Raw genomic sequence first — 14,806 nt, 5'->3', positions numbered from 1 at the left:
AAGTTGTAGATTATTTGCAGCACTCCATGGCCAACGTATGCAACGGCTCACGTTTGCCCAATTCCGCTCTGACTTTGCCTCAGCCCATGCAAGAATTTGTTCAATGTGTGATAATGAGCGCAGCGGTTTTTCAATGTGCTACGGAATTTGAGATCTTCTGCACGTAAGCGTCATCGAATCTTGTCATTGGATACATTAGCACAACTTTTTCTTAAAAGTGCTTCAACTTCACACAGCGATAAGTTCGGCTTAGGTTAGGTTAGCCCGATTGCTTGTCTAAGACAAGACACTCGGTGGCCTTAAGACCCTTTGTGATACCTGCATTTGATTTCCATCCTCTAACTAAGTTGCTTAAACCACTTAGATCTTTTTAAGAAGGTAACTAGTCCCTCCAGTCAGACATTTTCCAGGTCTTCGAAGAATTAATCGCCAAGATATTTGTCAATTTCTTCTTCATCTCCACAGCTCCTGCAGAAGTCATTGTGAGGTACACCCATTCTACTAGCTAGGATGCCAATAGCGTAGTGACCCGTTATAAACCCTGTGAGGACGCTGGTCCACGATTACGCTCAAGTCCATCGCAGTGTACAGTTCGTTTAGAGAAATTCTAATGTCCTTTACCACTCGCTGAAGGTGTAGCTCAGAGCTTTTCCTTGCACACTCATCCGCTCTTTTATTTCCCTCCACTCCAGAGTGGCCGGGGGCTCAGCAAGGTGTGGTGTTGTGTTGTTGGATAAGCGACAGCGACCTTCTGCATTCTTAAGCACATCTGGAATTGATGTGCGCTGAGGCCAATGCCTTAATTGCTGCTTGACTGTCAACAAAAATTGTAAGAGAGGTATGTTTTTGGGCCTCGACCACTTCCAATTGCACCCATTTATTTATGGCATTCGACTTCTTTACATATTTTGCGTTCCCTTCTCTGATATAATTATCTAACGATGTCGAATATCGAATTCCGAAGACGTTCGAACATGCCATTTATATGGCAGGAATTTCCCAACGAGATTTTTGAGCGACCTCAAACTTACACCATATTATACTTCACTAAAATTGAATGGACTATAGGACTGCGTACCCAAAAATTTTCCAAAGCACCTGATTAAAAAATTTAAGCGTTTGTGAATTTTATACAGATATCGGAACTTTGATTTACAAGGTTTTTGTATTCAAATACTAAATAAATGTATAAATATTATTGAAATAACTACACACCACATTCAAGAAAAATTCACAGGGTCGTAAAAAAATGTCGGCATATCTGTAAAAACCCATATTTTCTACATTCCGAAAGTATAAATATTATCTCAGCTCACTTACATGTATGAAACACATAAGCCTTGACGTAACAAAAATGTAACGAAAACGTAAAGTGGCGGCTACATCAAATCTTCATATTGCATTCTTATCATCACAAAAAAAATGTCATGACCCCCACAATCGCTCTTCTCGAATTAAAGTATTCGAGATGCAAATTTGTAAACAAGGTTTTTGCGGAATTCGCAAAATCGTAATCATAACATATACGAAGTGTATATGAACATACCCAGCCACGCTTCGTTGTGCCCTGATTGAAATTAATGAAATGTGAATAAACGCATTTTAGTGCATAACTTCGTCAAGGAAGCCTATGATTCAATTCAATCTTGTTATTGGTATTGTAACAGCATCGACCGCTGTAGCCAAATGGGTTGGTGCGCGACTACCATTCGGAAATCACAGAGAGAACGTAGGTTCGAATCTCGGTGAAACTCCAAAATTAAGAAAAACATTTTTCTAATAGCGGTCGCCCCTCGGCAGTAAATGGCAAACCTCCGAGTGTATTTCTGCTATGAAAAAGCTCCTCATAAAAATATCTGCCGTTCGGAGTCGGCTTGAAACTGTAGGTCCCTCCATTTGTGGAATAACATCAAGACGCACACCACAAATAGGAGGAGGATCTCGGCCAAACACCCAAAAAAAGGGTGTACGCGCCAATTATAAATAAATAAATATAACAGCATTAGATAATTCTCATAATCTTACGGAATGTTGCTGGTTTGACTGGCCTTGGCTAGTTGTAAACCCCAGTTGTCGCTCAATTAACGTCGAACCAATTGCCATGGGAGCGAATATTTACTACTTTATTTAGTACTAAAATTGGAATAAAAAAGATTTTCTTTTGATTTTATAAAGAGTAAAATTGGAGATGTATCAGGTGGAAGGAGACTTTGAGTTGTAAAAGGGTTTTAGAAATCTGAGGAAGCAGCTACAAGCATTCTATAACCTCAATTCCCACTCTCATCGCCACGCAGTACAGCCTGGTAATTTGAACAACGTTAGCTGAAGGCGAAGTATCCAATCAGCGTGGGAGTCAGATCAGGGCTAACGAGAGGGAAAGCTTTGGGGGCTACTTCGGCATATTCCATTTAAAGGCCTCCCGATTCCGCAGCGTTTGTCTCGGAGCAAGCGGCTGCTAAAGGCGTCTGTTCTTTAGGTTAGAAACGGCCTCACGCTATTAAGTATCCGGTCGTCTTACCCGTGGAGCTCACCAGATCTTGCTTAAGCTTGTAGCTTATGCATGTACTCCACGTTTTTCGAGCTACAGATATAAAACCACAACTTTAAACCCGCGAGCAATACAGTGTCCAAGTGGTACCCACAAAAATGTGGAAAATCCACCTGCTGCGGCAGCATGCACGTCGGATTTGGAAGTGCAGAATTTGAGTTTATATGGGAATTGGTCTACAACTGAAACCTCAAAGGTCCTATGTTTCATTCGGGACAAAAGGAATAGATGATAATGATGATAAATATTTTATCCAAATCAGAATCAAAACAAAAATCTAACTGCAACCGTGGAATGTAAAGATAGTAGATTGACTACCTTTTTTGTTTGTGCATTTTCAACATAAACATTAAGATTAGATGACTTATCGACAAACGCCACGTTCGTAGCAATGATTGGTATTCGTGGAAGTAGTACTCATTCTCTTTATGAAATCCAATTAGAAGTTGTGTTTCAGTTAGATTGTTCCTAAGCCAGGCGGCAATAAAATCCCTCGAAAAACAGTCGACAACCTCCAAGGGTGCCATGAAATGACGCACATCTCTTAACGAAGTAACATGAGGACCTGGCCATTGTGACATTGAGGGTAACTGTAAGGCCACTGAACTAGCAAACCTCAGCGCCACGTTGACTGAGTACACAGGCAATGATATAAGCATACCTCTACAGATATGTAAGCTACGTATCTTTAAGGAAAATGTAAGGAGCGAATCTGCAGAATAGCTCAACAATTGTGGCCGATTATCAATGCTTAACGCACTGAATCTCTGCTAAGCCAAAATGATCATAGCCTTAACACAGTGATTTCAGTTAACCAGGGCACTGCCTAGTAGGTAGACAGGCCTAAGGATGGGCAATAGCAGAATGGGCGATAGAAAAAGATGTCTAGATGAGAAAGAGACGATCTCGCACCTCCTGTGCTATTGCCTTGCTCTGTTCCGACGTAGACTTACCATTTTAGATATACAATTATTTAATGCATTGGAAGATCTCAGTACTGTGGAAATCAGGGGCATTCTAAATTTTTTGGAAAGTTCACACTGTTTAGGAGGGATAAAGCGAGTTCATCACGCGGGCTATGGACCCTGAAGACAACTTCTTCTTCTTTCACACAATTACAACGCGGCGTGCGTCAAAGCTTCCTTCGCAATGCTCCTCCAGTAGTTACGTATTCTTAAATTCTTGAGATCAATTTCCACTGCATCTATCCATCGGTTCCTCGGTCTGCCTTTGGCCTTTACGCCCATTAGCTTTATTGTCTTGAATTTCTTCACGGCACATCCAACAGGCATACGGGTAACATTACCTGCGCTTTAACAAAATGCACAGCTGTCGTGTTCTGAGTGAAATCGTTTAGTTCAGAGTTGTACCGGATTCTATAGGTACCAACATTCATATTTATTGAGCCAAAATTTTTTCTTTCCTTGCTGGCAATCAGCGCGCAGTCAGCAACTTTAAGAGTCCATACTTTACATTCATACGTAAAGGTTGGTCGGATAAGTGTTTATACATAGTTAGCTTTGTTGTTTTAGACAAGAGCCGGGACTTTTTAAAAAGGTTTCTTTTAAATCGTTCGTATTCCTCAAGAGATTTACGATGTCATTTGCGTAAGTGCAACCACCTCAACCTAAGCTAAGCTAAGTTGCTTACTACTAGTCATGTAACACTGCGAAACGTAGACTGATTGATGGTTCCAAGTAATGTAAGAGTGATTCTATGTCAACTGATCCAAGTATTTTGGACATTGCCGTCAATTCTTCTAACAATTAGTTTGGAAATGGTGTATGAACCATCAGGTTTTCGAATGGAATCCAGCCTTACTGAGCGGTCTAGATGAAGGACCTTACAAAGTCTCGCTGTTTACCTCATTTCTCTTCGACGTTACTGCAGAAATTTCTATAGGATTCAAGTTTGGCTTTCTGTATTTTTTTCTTGTATTCTCTCTGTGTAAGTCGATGATTATCCCAGTCCTCTTCTGTTTGGGTCTTTAAGGCCTTATTAAGAAGTTTTCTGGACCGTACACGAAGCTTCGACAGATCAGGGTTCCACCATGGAACCGCTTTCCCCTGTCTACTTTGCCTGAGTGGGCACAGTTCCTCAAAGCAATTGAATAAAGTGCCTTCTAATTTTCAGTAGCATCTTCAATCATTTCTTTTGATTTGAGTTTTGGTAATCGCTCTGTTATAAGCTCACCATACCTGTCCCAGTCCACTTTTCGAAGATTCCTACCGGAAGGTATTGATATTGTATCAATTCCCAGTCGGAATTCGATAAGACGATGATCAGAAAGAGAGTCCTCTTCCAAAACTCGCCATCGATTGGTTTGATTTCCAACTGACCTATATATTGGTAAGTGTTAAATCAATCACCTCTTGTCTCCATTTGGTCACAAAAGTGGATTTTTTACCAGTGTTTTGAATGATCAAATCAGATGACAGGATAAAATCCAGTAGCTGTAGACCTCTGGGGTTGCATTTGCTGCTTACCCATATAATGTTCTGTGAATTTGCATCACAGCCCACTATTAGCCCCAAATTATTGGTCTCTGCATACTTGACTACTTATCTTAGCTCCCTCGAAGGAGGTGGCTGTAAAGAGTCGTAGTTTAGTTTCCACTCTCTATTTATGAAATGGCTGAATTACTATTTAAGCAATAAGTGCTGCAAAGTCTCCATTCCCTTTATTGCATCATCTGGGGTTCCTCAGGGAAGTATCTTACCTTTACGCTTTGTAATTTTTTTTTCAATTGTGTAAACAGTTGTTTTTCAATTTCTATATTCTTACTTTACGCAGACGTCCTTAAAGTTTTGTTCGATTAAGAGTACTGAAGACGCTTCTTGGGTTCAATTATGATGTTGTCGGTCTCACCTATAGTACATCTCAATACCAACAAGTAGATATTATCACGTAATGTTCTCCAAACTACATAACTTAGTACAAGCGTCGAACAGAATCTCTGGTACTCCCCTTTAGTCTGTTAGTGAAATCAACGACCTTACACATCAATTTTATCTCATACAAATCATATGTTGCGTTGGCCTTTGTTCGTCGAAATAGTTTTAACTTCACAGTTCCCTACACTCTGAAATTACTCTATACATCTTTTGTTCGTCCAAATTTTATCATAAATTTGCTCTTAATAGCATTGAGATATTGATAGAATTGAGCCATTTTCCTTAAATATAATATCTCCTTTCTTCCCTAAATTTCTCTACTCCCATTTCTCCGAACAATTCCCGCATCCTTTTGATTAACTTTAGGTCCCTCGAAAACAGAAGGGCCATTCCTTCCTTGTCTTTGTCTAAGTGATGAAATCGATTGCCCCGCATTGCTGCTAGCTATTCAATCTCTTATTCCTGTAAGAATACTTAGTTTTAATTTCCCTCTTTGCCTAAGACCGTCAGTACGAATTACGCAAGAAATGTCCAATTACGAGAACTCAATGTGATTTCGAATTCTTTGCCCAAGAGTGTGTTTTCTAAATTATTGAATTCAATTTTATTTTAGAGCTTTCTTTCTAAGTGATCATTTTAGTCAGCAAGAACCTTTGTAGTTTATTAACTTTTTTGAAATAAATAAATAAATGTAAATAATAAATAAATGCAACCTAAAACGTAGTTGAAAGAAGAAAGCAAAGAATGTATTGCCTTCGTATTATACTCGTATACTTCGCGCTTTGACAAGAAACATTGCAAATTTAACAAAATATATTAAGAATGAAAGTTTCTAAACGGACATAATTTTTTTAACTAATAAATATTTTATTTCCCAAACATACAATTTATCATAAGAATATTAGATTACTTATCTTAGAGAGTGACAAAATAAAAATTAAAATTTTGTATACGACACAAGGCACATTGAACCGGTAGTAGTACAGCAAAAACAACAAAATCAATGTATTTCATGTTTGCGTTTGCTGTCTAAAATTTCACATAATTCAAATCTTGAAACAAAAATTAACATTTTAGAATAATTTTACAACAATATGAAATTTTTGAGAGACCAAATAAATTGAAAAGAATCAAGTCAGCTGCTCTACTGTACTGCTTGTTCAATGGGCCTTGTATCGGGCTCGCTTTTTTGGACATGTAGATACATATTTTCGCACATAACATTATCTATACATAAACCCACGGACCGTAAAATTCGTCATAATTGGTTTCAAAACTTTTCTTGGATTCATTAGAGTCCGTAACAGCGGATTCATTTTCTCCACTTTCCTTGGATTCATCAGAGCTCGTAACAGCGGATTCGGTTTCATTACTTTCCTTGGATTCATCGGATTCCGTCACAGCGGATTCAGTTTCATTACTTTCCTTGGATTCATCGGAGTCCGTCACAGTGGATTCAGTTTCATTACTTTCCTTGGATTCATCAGAGCTCGTAACAGCGGATTCAGTTTCATTACTTTCCTTGGATTCGTCAGAGCTCGTAACAGCGAATTCAGTTTCTTTACTTTCCTTGGATTCATCAGAGCCCTTAACAGAGGATTCAGTTTCTTTACTTTCCTCGGATTCATTAGATCCTTTAGAAGCAGAATCGGCTTCCCGTTTCAGTTCTTCAGTTTCCTTGGATTCGTCAGGGGCACTTAAGTATAAAGCTTGTATGCATTGATTATACTTATGAAGTACTTCTGCGTTACCAAAGTTTGGAAGCGACAGTGCTATTTCAAAGCAGCTATCCAAATTGAATTCTTTCGATTTTATAAAGTCAACATTGGAATTACTTTCCGTTGTATAGCCATACCGACCTCCATTTTCCAGGTACTCAGCCGTTGTCTCTTCTTGGATGGGAGCCATGGTTGTTGGAACAAAATAAGTATCGTAATCCAAGTTTTCGTCGTTGTCGTCTGTATCTTCAATGCTTTCTTCAGTTGCTATGAAAGGGTTACTAGTATCATCTTCATATGCCTTTGTTGTACTATGCTCTTTAGAATTTTCACTGCTTTCATTTGATTCATTCTCCTTGCTCTCTGAAACTCTACCGTAAACGGCATTGAACCAAGACTCAAAGCTTTCATCAGATTTTTCTGCAGTATTATCCTCTTCGCTTGACTTGTGCAAAAGGTCTTCTATTTCTTCTTCATTTTTATGCAACTGTAGTGGTGGTCCGAAATAAAAACGAATCCAATTATTTACATCCTCTAAAGAATTTCCTTCAGTAATTATCTGATCTTCTTCAACATCCCGTTCGGTCGAGTTCTCTTCAGTATTACTTGGCGCTTCCGTAATCTTTTCTTCCGAACTATCTTCGGTTGAAGCTTCTGGTAAGTAAGAATCTTCTGTATCTTCATGATTATCATCTGCTTCCTCAATACCATTTGATATAATTTGCAGTTCTTCCTTTGATGTACTCGTCTCTATTAGCTGAAGAAAGTGTTTTAATAAAGCCTCGAGGGAGGGATCTAGCTTCAAATTGACATTAATATTTTCTTCGTTTCTCCTAAGCTCATTCTGCATATGTAAAGTGTCGAGAATATCTTTAAGATATGCCACCAGATTTTTGACAGAATCCTTGACTTCAGAAACATCATCCACAATGAAGTTCATCTGCTTTTGTAACAAGTGATCCACTTCCATTTGATTGCGTGAGTTGAGCTCGTTGTTATTAATCGAAGGATTGTTTGAATTCCAATCGTTTTTCTTGAATGTCTCGAGAGCATGAGGAAATAGTTGCATCAGTTGTGTGACAGGTTGAGGAAATTGTTCTCTATCGTTATTGTACGATTGAGATGGTGACGGCCATCTTATCGGCGATTGCTGAAACGCCGGTCTTGTCCAAATAGAATCTCGCCCATATAAAGTGTCCGAGGGTAACGAACGTCGCACTAAATCATCAACAAATAAACAAATAACAATAAAATAATATTATATCACGTTGCGCAAATCATAATCTTCTTACCTTGGCCTTCAAATGGCGTTGGGAAATAGTTCGGCGCTGCCTCATACTCTTGCATTGATCCACATACTCGTACAGTGCGCAGTGGTGTGAATGGATCACCGGTAACTACGGGATATTCCCTGCATCCGAGTCCTTCAATACTACGCGCACTAATTGTTGTTGCGCTGAATAATAAAATTAAGGCTATTCGGCCGTACATCGTAACAGATCAGAATAAATTCGATGCGCAAATACAAATATTTTGAATAAACTTATTAAAAGTGTATGTGTGAACAAATTCGCAATACTTTTCGATACTTCCACAAGCAGTTGCCAAAACAGACTGTTTTTAAAACAACTAGAACATCAGTTTTGCTTAAGTCGAGCTCAAAAGATTTGCGGTTTGATTCCAAGTTCATCTTTAGATAATATTCATTTATACATATGCACATATTTACACGCATACAATTGTACACATAAAATAAAACCGATGCCACATACATGTGCAGAGACTAGATGCTTTAGTCATTATTCATATAATATTTTCGTCACAAAAGTATATATAGTAACATAACCATGGGCTGAAAAGTCCCGGGCCTAACAAAAAAAACACGTTTTTTTTTATTCAAAATTAGCTTTATCCATGAACGTAATTTACATCAAGAACAACGCAATTATTCCAGCGCCGCTCTAACGTATCAATACCACTTTTGTAATATAGAACGATTTATCTTTTGCCTCAAAATAGGCCTCAGTTTCAGCGATAACAACCTTTTCATTCCAGCAAAATTTCTTACCGGCGAGCACTTTTTTAGGTCTGCGAACAGCCAGTAATCGCTGGGAGCCAAATACGGTGCATGTGGCAGCAATCCAAAATTCAATTAATGTAGTTTTGCCATTGCTCAGAATCATCAACACGTTCTTGTTTTTGATCAACAGTGAGCAAACGCAGCCTTGAAATCCAACGTAGAATTCCTCTTGCGAACAAGTGCTACTTTGCATTTGGAAGTAGGCAATTGAGTAGTCAAGTCCTCTCTCGACGAACAAACCTAACACTTTATAAGGCTCTCTCATGCCCGTCCTAACGTATGGCACAGAAGCTTGGACGATGACAACATCCGATGATGCGTCCCTTGGCGCGTTTGAGAGAAAGATTTTGCGGAAGATTTTTGGACTTTTGCACGTTAGCAACGCCTAGTATCGCAGGCGATGGAACGATGAGCTGTATGAGCTTTACAATGACATAGACATAGTGCAGGGAATAAGGATCCAACGGCTATGTCCAAATGAAAACAAACGCTCCGGGTTTTAAAGTATCCGATGCGGTACCAACTGGTGGTAGCAGAGGAAGAGAAAGGACTTCTCTTAAGGTGGTCAAGGACTTGGCTTCACTTGGTGTTTCCAATGTCGCCGGTTAGCACGAGAAGGAAACAACTGGCACGCTATTAGCTAACTTACGACTCTTTACTTTTCGATCATTCAAAACGATTTTATTGATTTTTTTTATATTTTCTGGTGTTACCGCCTCATTTGGACACCCACTGCGTTGTACATCATCGGTGTCTCTATGACCACGTTTGAAGTCAGCAAACCATCATTTTATTGTACTTTCTGATAGGGCGGAGCGCCCATAACATTTTTCAGGCCATTGCTTCGCTTGAATCGTAGTATTTTTTCCACCCATTTGATCCATTGTTTTGAAAATAAGTCACTCTTAGCCCAATAATTCACGAACTAATGAATAGAATATCATGAAATTTTAACAGGTGTCTTTTTAAGATTAGTACTAACTGAAGAAAAATGCAATAAAACCAGTCTCATCTCGGGACTTTTCACCCCACGTGTTATAATATATAGTACACCACGCCGTCACCGCCGTAGCCGAGTGGGTTCGTGCTGACTAGCATCCGGTAGGGCCCGTGTTCGAAACCGAGTGTGGGCATGAAACACCAAAATGATAGCAAACGTTTTTTTCTAATGTGGTCGCACCTCGGTAGACAAACAAATCTCCGAGGGTATTTCTGTCATGAATTGTCGAATGCGACATTAAACTGTAAGTCCCTCCATTTATGGAACAACATCAAGACGCACGCTCCAAATTTGAGGAGAAGCTCAGCCAAACACCCAGAAAGGGTGTAAGAGCCAATTATATATATTCAATATATATACAATATATATACTACACATATACATACGTATATTTCACAATATACGAGTATTTATTTACACATGACTTTTGAATGAATATTGAAAATATCTTATCAGCAAAGTTTGATTAAAAATTTAATGCGAAACAAACAATTCGTGGAATTGAAGTTCACTGCAATTTTTCCGCAGAATATTATTTTGAAAATGAATTTCGGAAGTTCCAGCAATTCTTGCAGTGAGACGTTTTGATTTCCCGGTGCCTATGTATTTGCGAAGATAATGAATTTAGATTGGGTTAACCTGAAATGCATCACATGGAATTGGAATGACTTTATTCAGTTGCCCACTAACAAGATTTTGATGGAATGTGTCCACAATGACATGAAATCTGGGTCGTTTGCGCATAGAAGAGATTAAACTTGAGTCCTGAAGGCTTTTGTGGAAATAGATATAGATTATAGAAAGAAAATTATGATAGATAAAGAGAACAACTGTTTCGTAAAATAATTTTAACCGTAAGTGTATTTTTTAAGAGCGATTAAGCAAATTAAATTAGAGAGTAAACAAATTTAGGGTGGCTGTCATGTTCCCTGAGGATTTAGAAGAGTCAACTTGAGCCTGGAGACCCATAGTGAGACCACTTCTTTCAGCTTCTCCCCCTCAAATGCCCAATGTGGTGAAACCAGTGCGACTCTCTAATAAACATTGAAATATTGAGGATGACTGCGAAGTCTGATAAATATCCAAAGAAGTAATTTTAAGGAAATCCCATACGCTTCTTTTCATACGAAAATTCCCATTAAGCAATGCGCGGTGATGATAACAACAACTAAACTAATGGAAGCTCGGTCGAGGTCGATTTCGTTCATTCTAGATCAGGTCTTTCTAGTTACCTCACAGGTTCCATGGTCCAACTATTGTTGATCTGCGCGAAGTAGACCGACCTGATCCAGTACTTATTTGATAATAAGGGGATACACACATACTGGGCTTAGTTGACTGATTTAGGATCAGTTTCCGTCCTAGCCAACTCATCCGTGAAGCCATTTCCAAGAAGGTCTCTATACAGGTATCCTGACAATATTTGAGTTACCCCGCTTAGCCAGCTCATTTATAATTGCACATTCAATAGATAATTTGAAGGAAGTATTACTGCATTCTAGAGATTTAAGGACAGCTTGATAGTCAGAGTGGATAGTGATCGGTTGCACTACCTGATCTACAACGCAACTTCTTTTATAGCTAAACACAAGTATCAAAGTGCTGATCCTATTTTAAAATAGTCGTTGATTATTTAGATTCCTTCCCTCTTATAAGTAGCTTCTAAACATATGGTTTGGCGTACTCAAAATACCAAAGTAATTCTTATTTTTGTTTTTTTTTTGTTTTTTGGTAAAATAAAAGTTCGGTACGTTTCACAAAATCTTTGACAACCTATATCTTAAATATTATATAAGTTTCCACAAAAAATATATTTTCCCACTCACAGCATACCTCGGTTAATCCATGTAAGAATATCTAAGGCTATTGCCTGTGCCATATCGTCCCAAGCCCAATTGTTTTGGTTGGGTCTTCCAACTTCTTAATCTCCCGCTCAGAAAGCATTTGACTGACGTTGCATTTGAATTTATATGCCAAGAGACACACAATGACATTACAGTATATGACCTAAATCAAAATTCGTTTAAATAAAACTTCACTTTTTTAATTAAAAAGAAGTATTTACTCTGTTTGCGTAGAAGCGTCAACCAAAGGATGGACCGTTTGAACTCATTCCAGCAATGCAAAATTTCGATAGATATCAGAAGAGAATTATTAAACAACTCCGCCGTCTTCCGATCTGACCCGATCTTGAAATCTGTTGCCGAAAAGTGATACACGCAAACTTTTTTGCCTGGTTTTAATGAAGTGCCGCATGATTTTGCTCAACCTTTTCTTTTCATTTTGCCTTTTGGGACATGAGCACACTTAACACCCTCTTTTACCCACGTTTTGTTGCATTCCAAAAAGAGTATTGCCTGCAAACTTTTTTAGCAAACGTTTTCATTTCTATGCTTTTGAGTACTTGTTTTTTAGAATTTGCTCTAAAATAAAAAGTAATATAGCTTTTCCAAGAGCACATCACGTATTAACGAGCTGATACAGGTGCTTCAAGAATTAACTATTGTATTTAATTTAATTACTGTAACCTGTCACTTTTCCCGAAATTTTAAATAACAAATGCAATTTAAACAATGTTAGAAAAATGTTGCTAGCATCATGTTAGCAACATGTTGCAAGCTTTTTCACAGGCTTAACAGAGTACAACTTTGTCCTGAAATTATTGTGAAATCCCACGCATATTTCACGGCCAAGAATTTTATATAGATTTGGACAGCTAATTTCACGTGAAATGCGAGCAGAGTGTGATATTTTGCTTGAAACTTAATTTTGTCCAGGGCACAGCCATAGACAGCAACGTCATCTTTGCATTTTTCTGAGTGTGATAATAATTTAATCTACGTATTATGTGTACATACATATGTACATACCTGCATGTGTACTATGCATTAAAAAAATATGTACATATACATACACACATATGTGTACAATTTTTCATAAGAATCCCCTTGAATATCACATTGTGCAAGTCGGGGTCAGCTATTTTCGTTGATAATTCCAATAACCGCTCAAATATTCACGCGGCACGCAACTAAAAAACTTTCAAAACACTAATAAAAGGGGTAAGAACAAAAAACAAACTTTAGTGACAACTAATAAATTTGCTTATAATATTACTTAATATTGCGAAGTAAATGGATTCTATCACATAAAAGTCTTACAGGCTGTTCGTGCTGCACGAATGACGCTGAAGTGGCAGATTCACCGTGAGTTGCACTTTGAACTTCCTTAGCCGATCAAGTTGCGGCAACACAGATGACAAGTTCTCACAGAGTTCCCGAGAGTGTATAAATGTACTTGGTTTTTGCCTTATTATATCACCTTTTACTTTTACGAATTTATTTTAGGAATTATGAGTTTTGTTGTAAGCATAAATGCATGGAAAATATATAATGGGTCTGCTCAGTGTTAAAATAATTTGGGCATTTTTTTAATTGGATAGGTGGCCCTTTGACATAAATAAATGTAAGTAATGTGCTTGGCTGGTCATTGCTATGAAAAATATTGATGTATTAATTAATTCATCGATTCTGCATATATACGTACATACCTACATACAGATATTGGCTTGGCTCTTGCACCTTTTGCATATTTAGGCTGAACTTCTCATCCAACGTGCTGGAATGAATTTTCGGATTCTAATCTGGTAGATAATTTCATGGAATTATAATTAGAATATAATTTCCGGCACACGTCTACCGTGGCTACGAGTTACATAGTCCATTCGATCAGTCCAATAGTTGACTTCTTCTTCTTCATTGGCGCGATCACCGCTTACACGATTTTGGCCGAGTTTAACAAAGCGCACCAGTTGTTTCTTTCTCGCGCTAACCGGCGCCAGTTGAGCACACCAAGCGAAGCCAAGCTCTTTTCTACCTGATCTTTCCAACGTAAAGGAGGCAGGAAGGCAGGAAGGCATGAAGGTTCTTCTACTACCACCATCTGATACCGCATCGAATACTTTCAAAGCCGGGGCGTTTGTAGCCGCTGGATCTTTATTTGCTGCGCTCATACAGCTCATTATTCCATTGCCTGCGATATTCGGCGTCGCCAACGTACAAAGGTCCAAAAATCTTCCGCAGAATATTTCTCTCAAACACTCCAAATGACGTCGCATCGGAGATTGTCATCGTCCAAGCTTCTGCCACATACGTTAAGCATGGTGAAAACCAATTGTCGACTTCTTTTTCCAATAAATCTGGTCGTATGGCCTCAATGGTGGCTTGAATATTGCAATAAATCGATTGTTAAGCGCGCTGTATGGCGGCCACCGTAGCCGGATGGGTTGGTGCGGGACCATCATTCGAGAGTGCATGGGTTGGAATATCCGTGCATAAAACAGCAAACTGATGAAGATTTGAGCAAACGTTTTTTCTAATAGCGGCCGCCTCTCGGCAGACAACGGCAAACCTCCGAATGTATTTCTACCATGAAAAACTTCTCATAAAAACCATTTGCCGTTCGGAGTCAACTTAAAACTGTAGATTCTTCGACTTGTGGAACAATACCAAGGCGCACGCGACAAATAGGTAGAGGCCCTCGGTCAAACCACTAACAGAAGTGTAG

At 38.6% G+C, this 14,806-nt stretch overlaps 1 protein-coding gene across 1 annotated transcript; it reads right to left on the bottom strand.

The window, feature by feature from the left end:
- Positions 1-6,285: 6,285 nt before the first annotated feature.
- LOC128867325 (early endosome antigen 1-like) lies at positions 6,286-8,785 on the bottom strand. The gene is made up of 2 exons (XM_054108442.1): positions 8,453-8,785; positions 6,286-8,378 (listed from the first exon to the last, which is right to left on the bottom strand). Exons 1-2 carry the CDS (start codon positions 8,649-8,651, stop codon positions 6,670-6,672), a joined length of 1,908 nt encoding a protein of 635 aa, XP_053964417.1. The 5' UTR covers positions 8,652-8,785; the 3' UTR covers positions 6,286-6,669.
- Positions 8,786-14,806: the final 6,021 nt, after the last annotated feature.

The sequence above is a fragment of the Anastrepha ludens genome, chromosome 6 (genome assembly GCF_028408465.1).
Source record: "Anastrepha ludens isolate Willacy chromosome 6, idAnaLude1.1, whole genome shotgun sequence".
Lineage (NCBI taxonomy): Eukaryota > Metazoa > Arthropoda > Insecta > Diptera > Tephritidae > Anastrepha > Anastrepha ludens.
The sequence above is the reverse complement of the archived record's forward strand: the minus strand, read 5'-3'. Positions and strand labels throughout refer to the sequence as shown.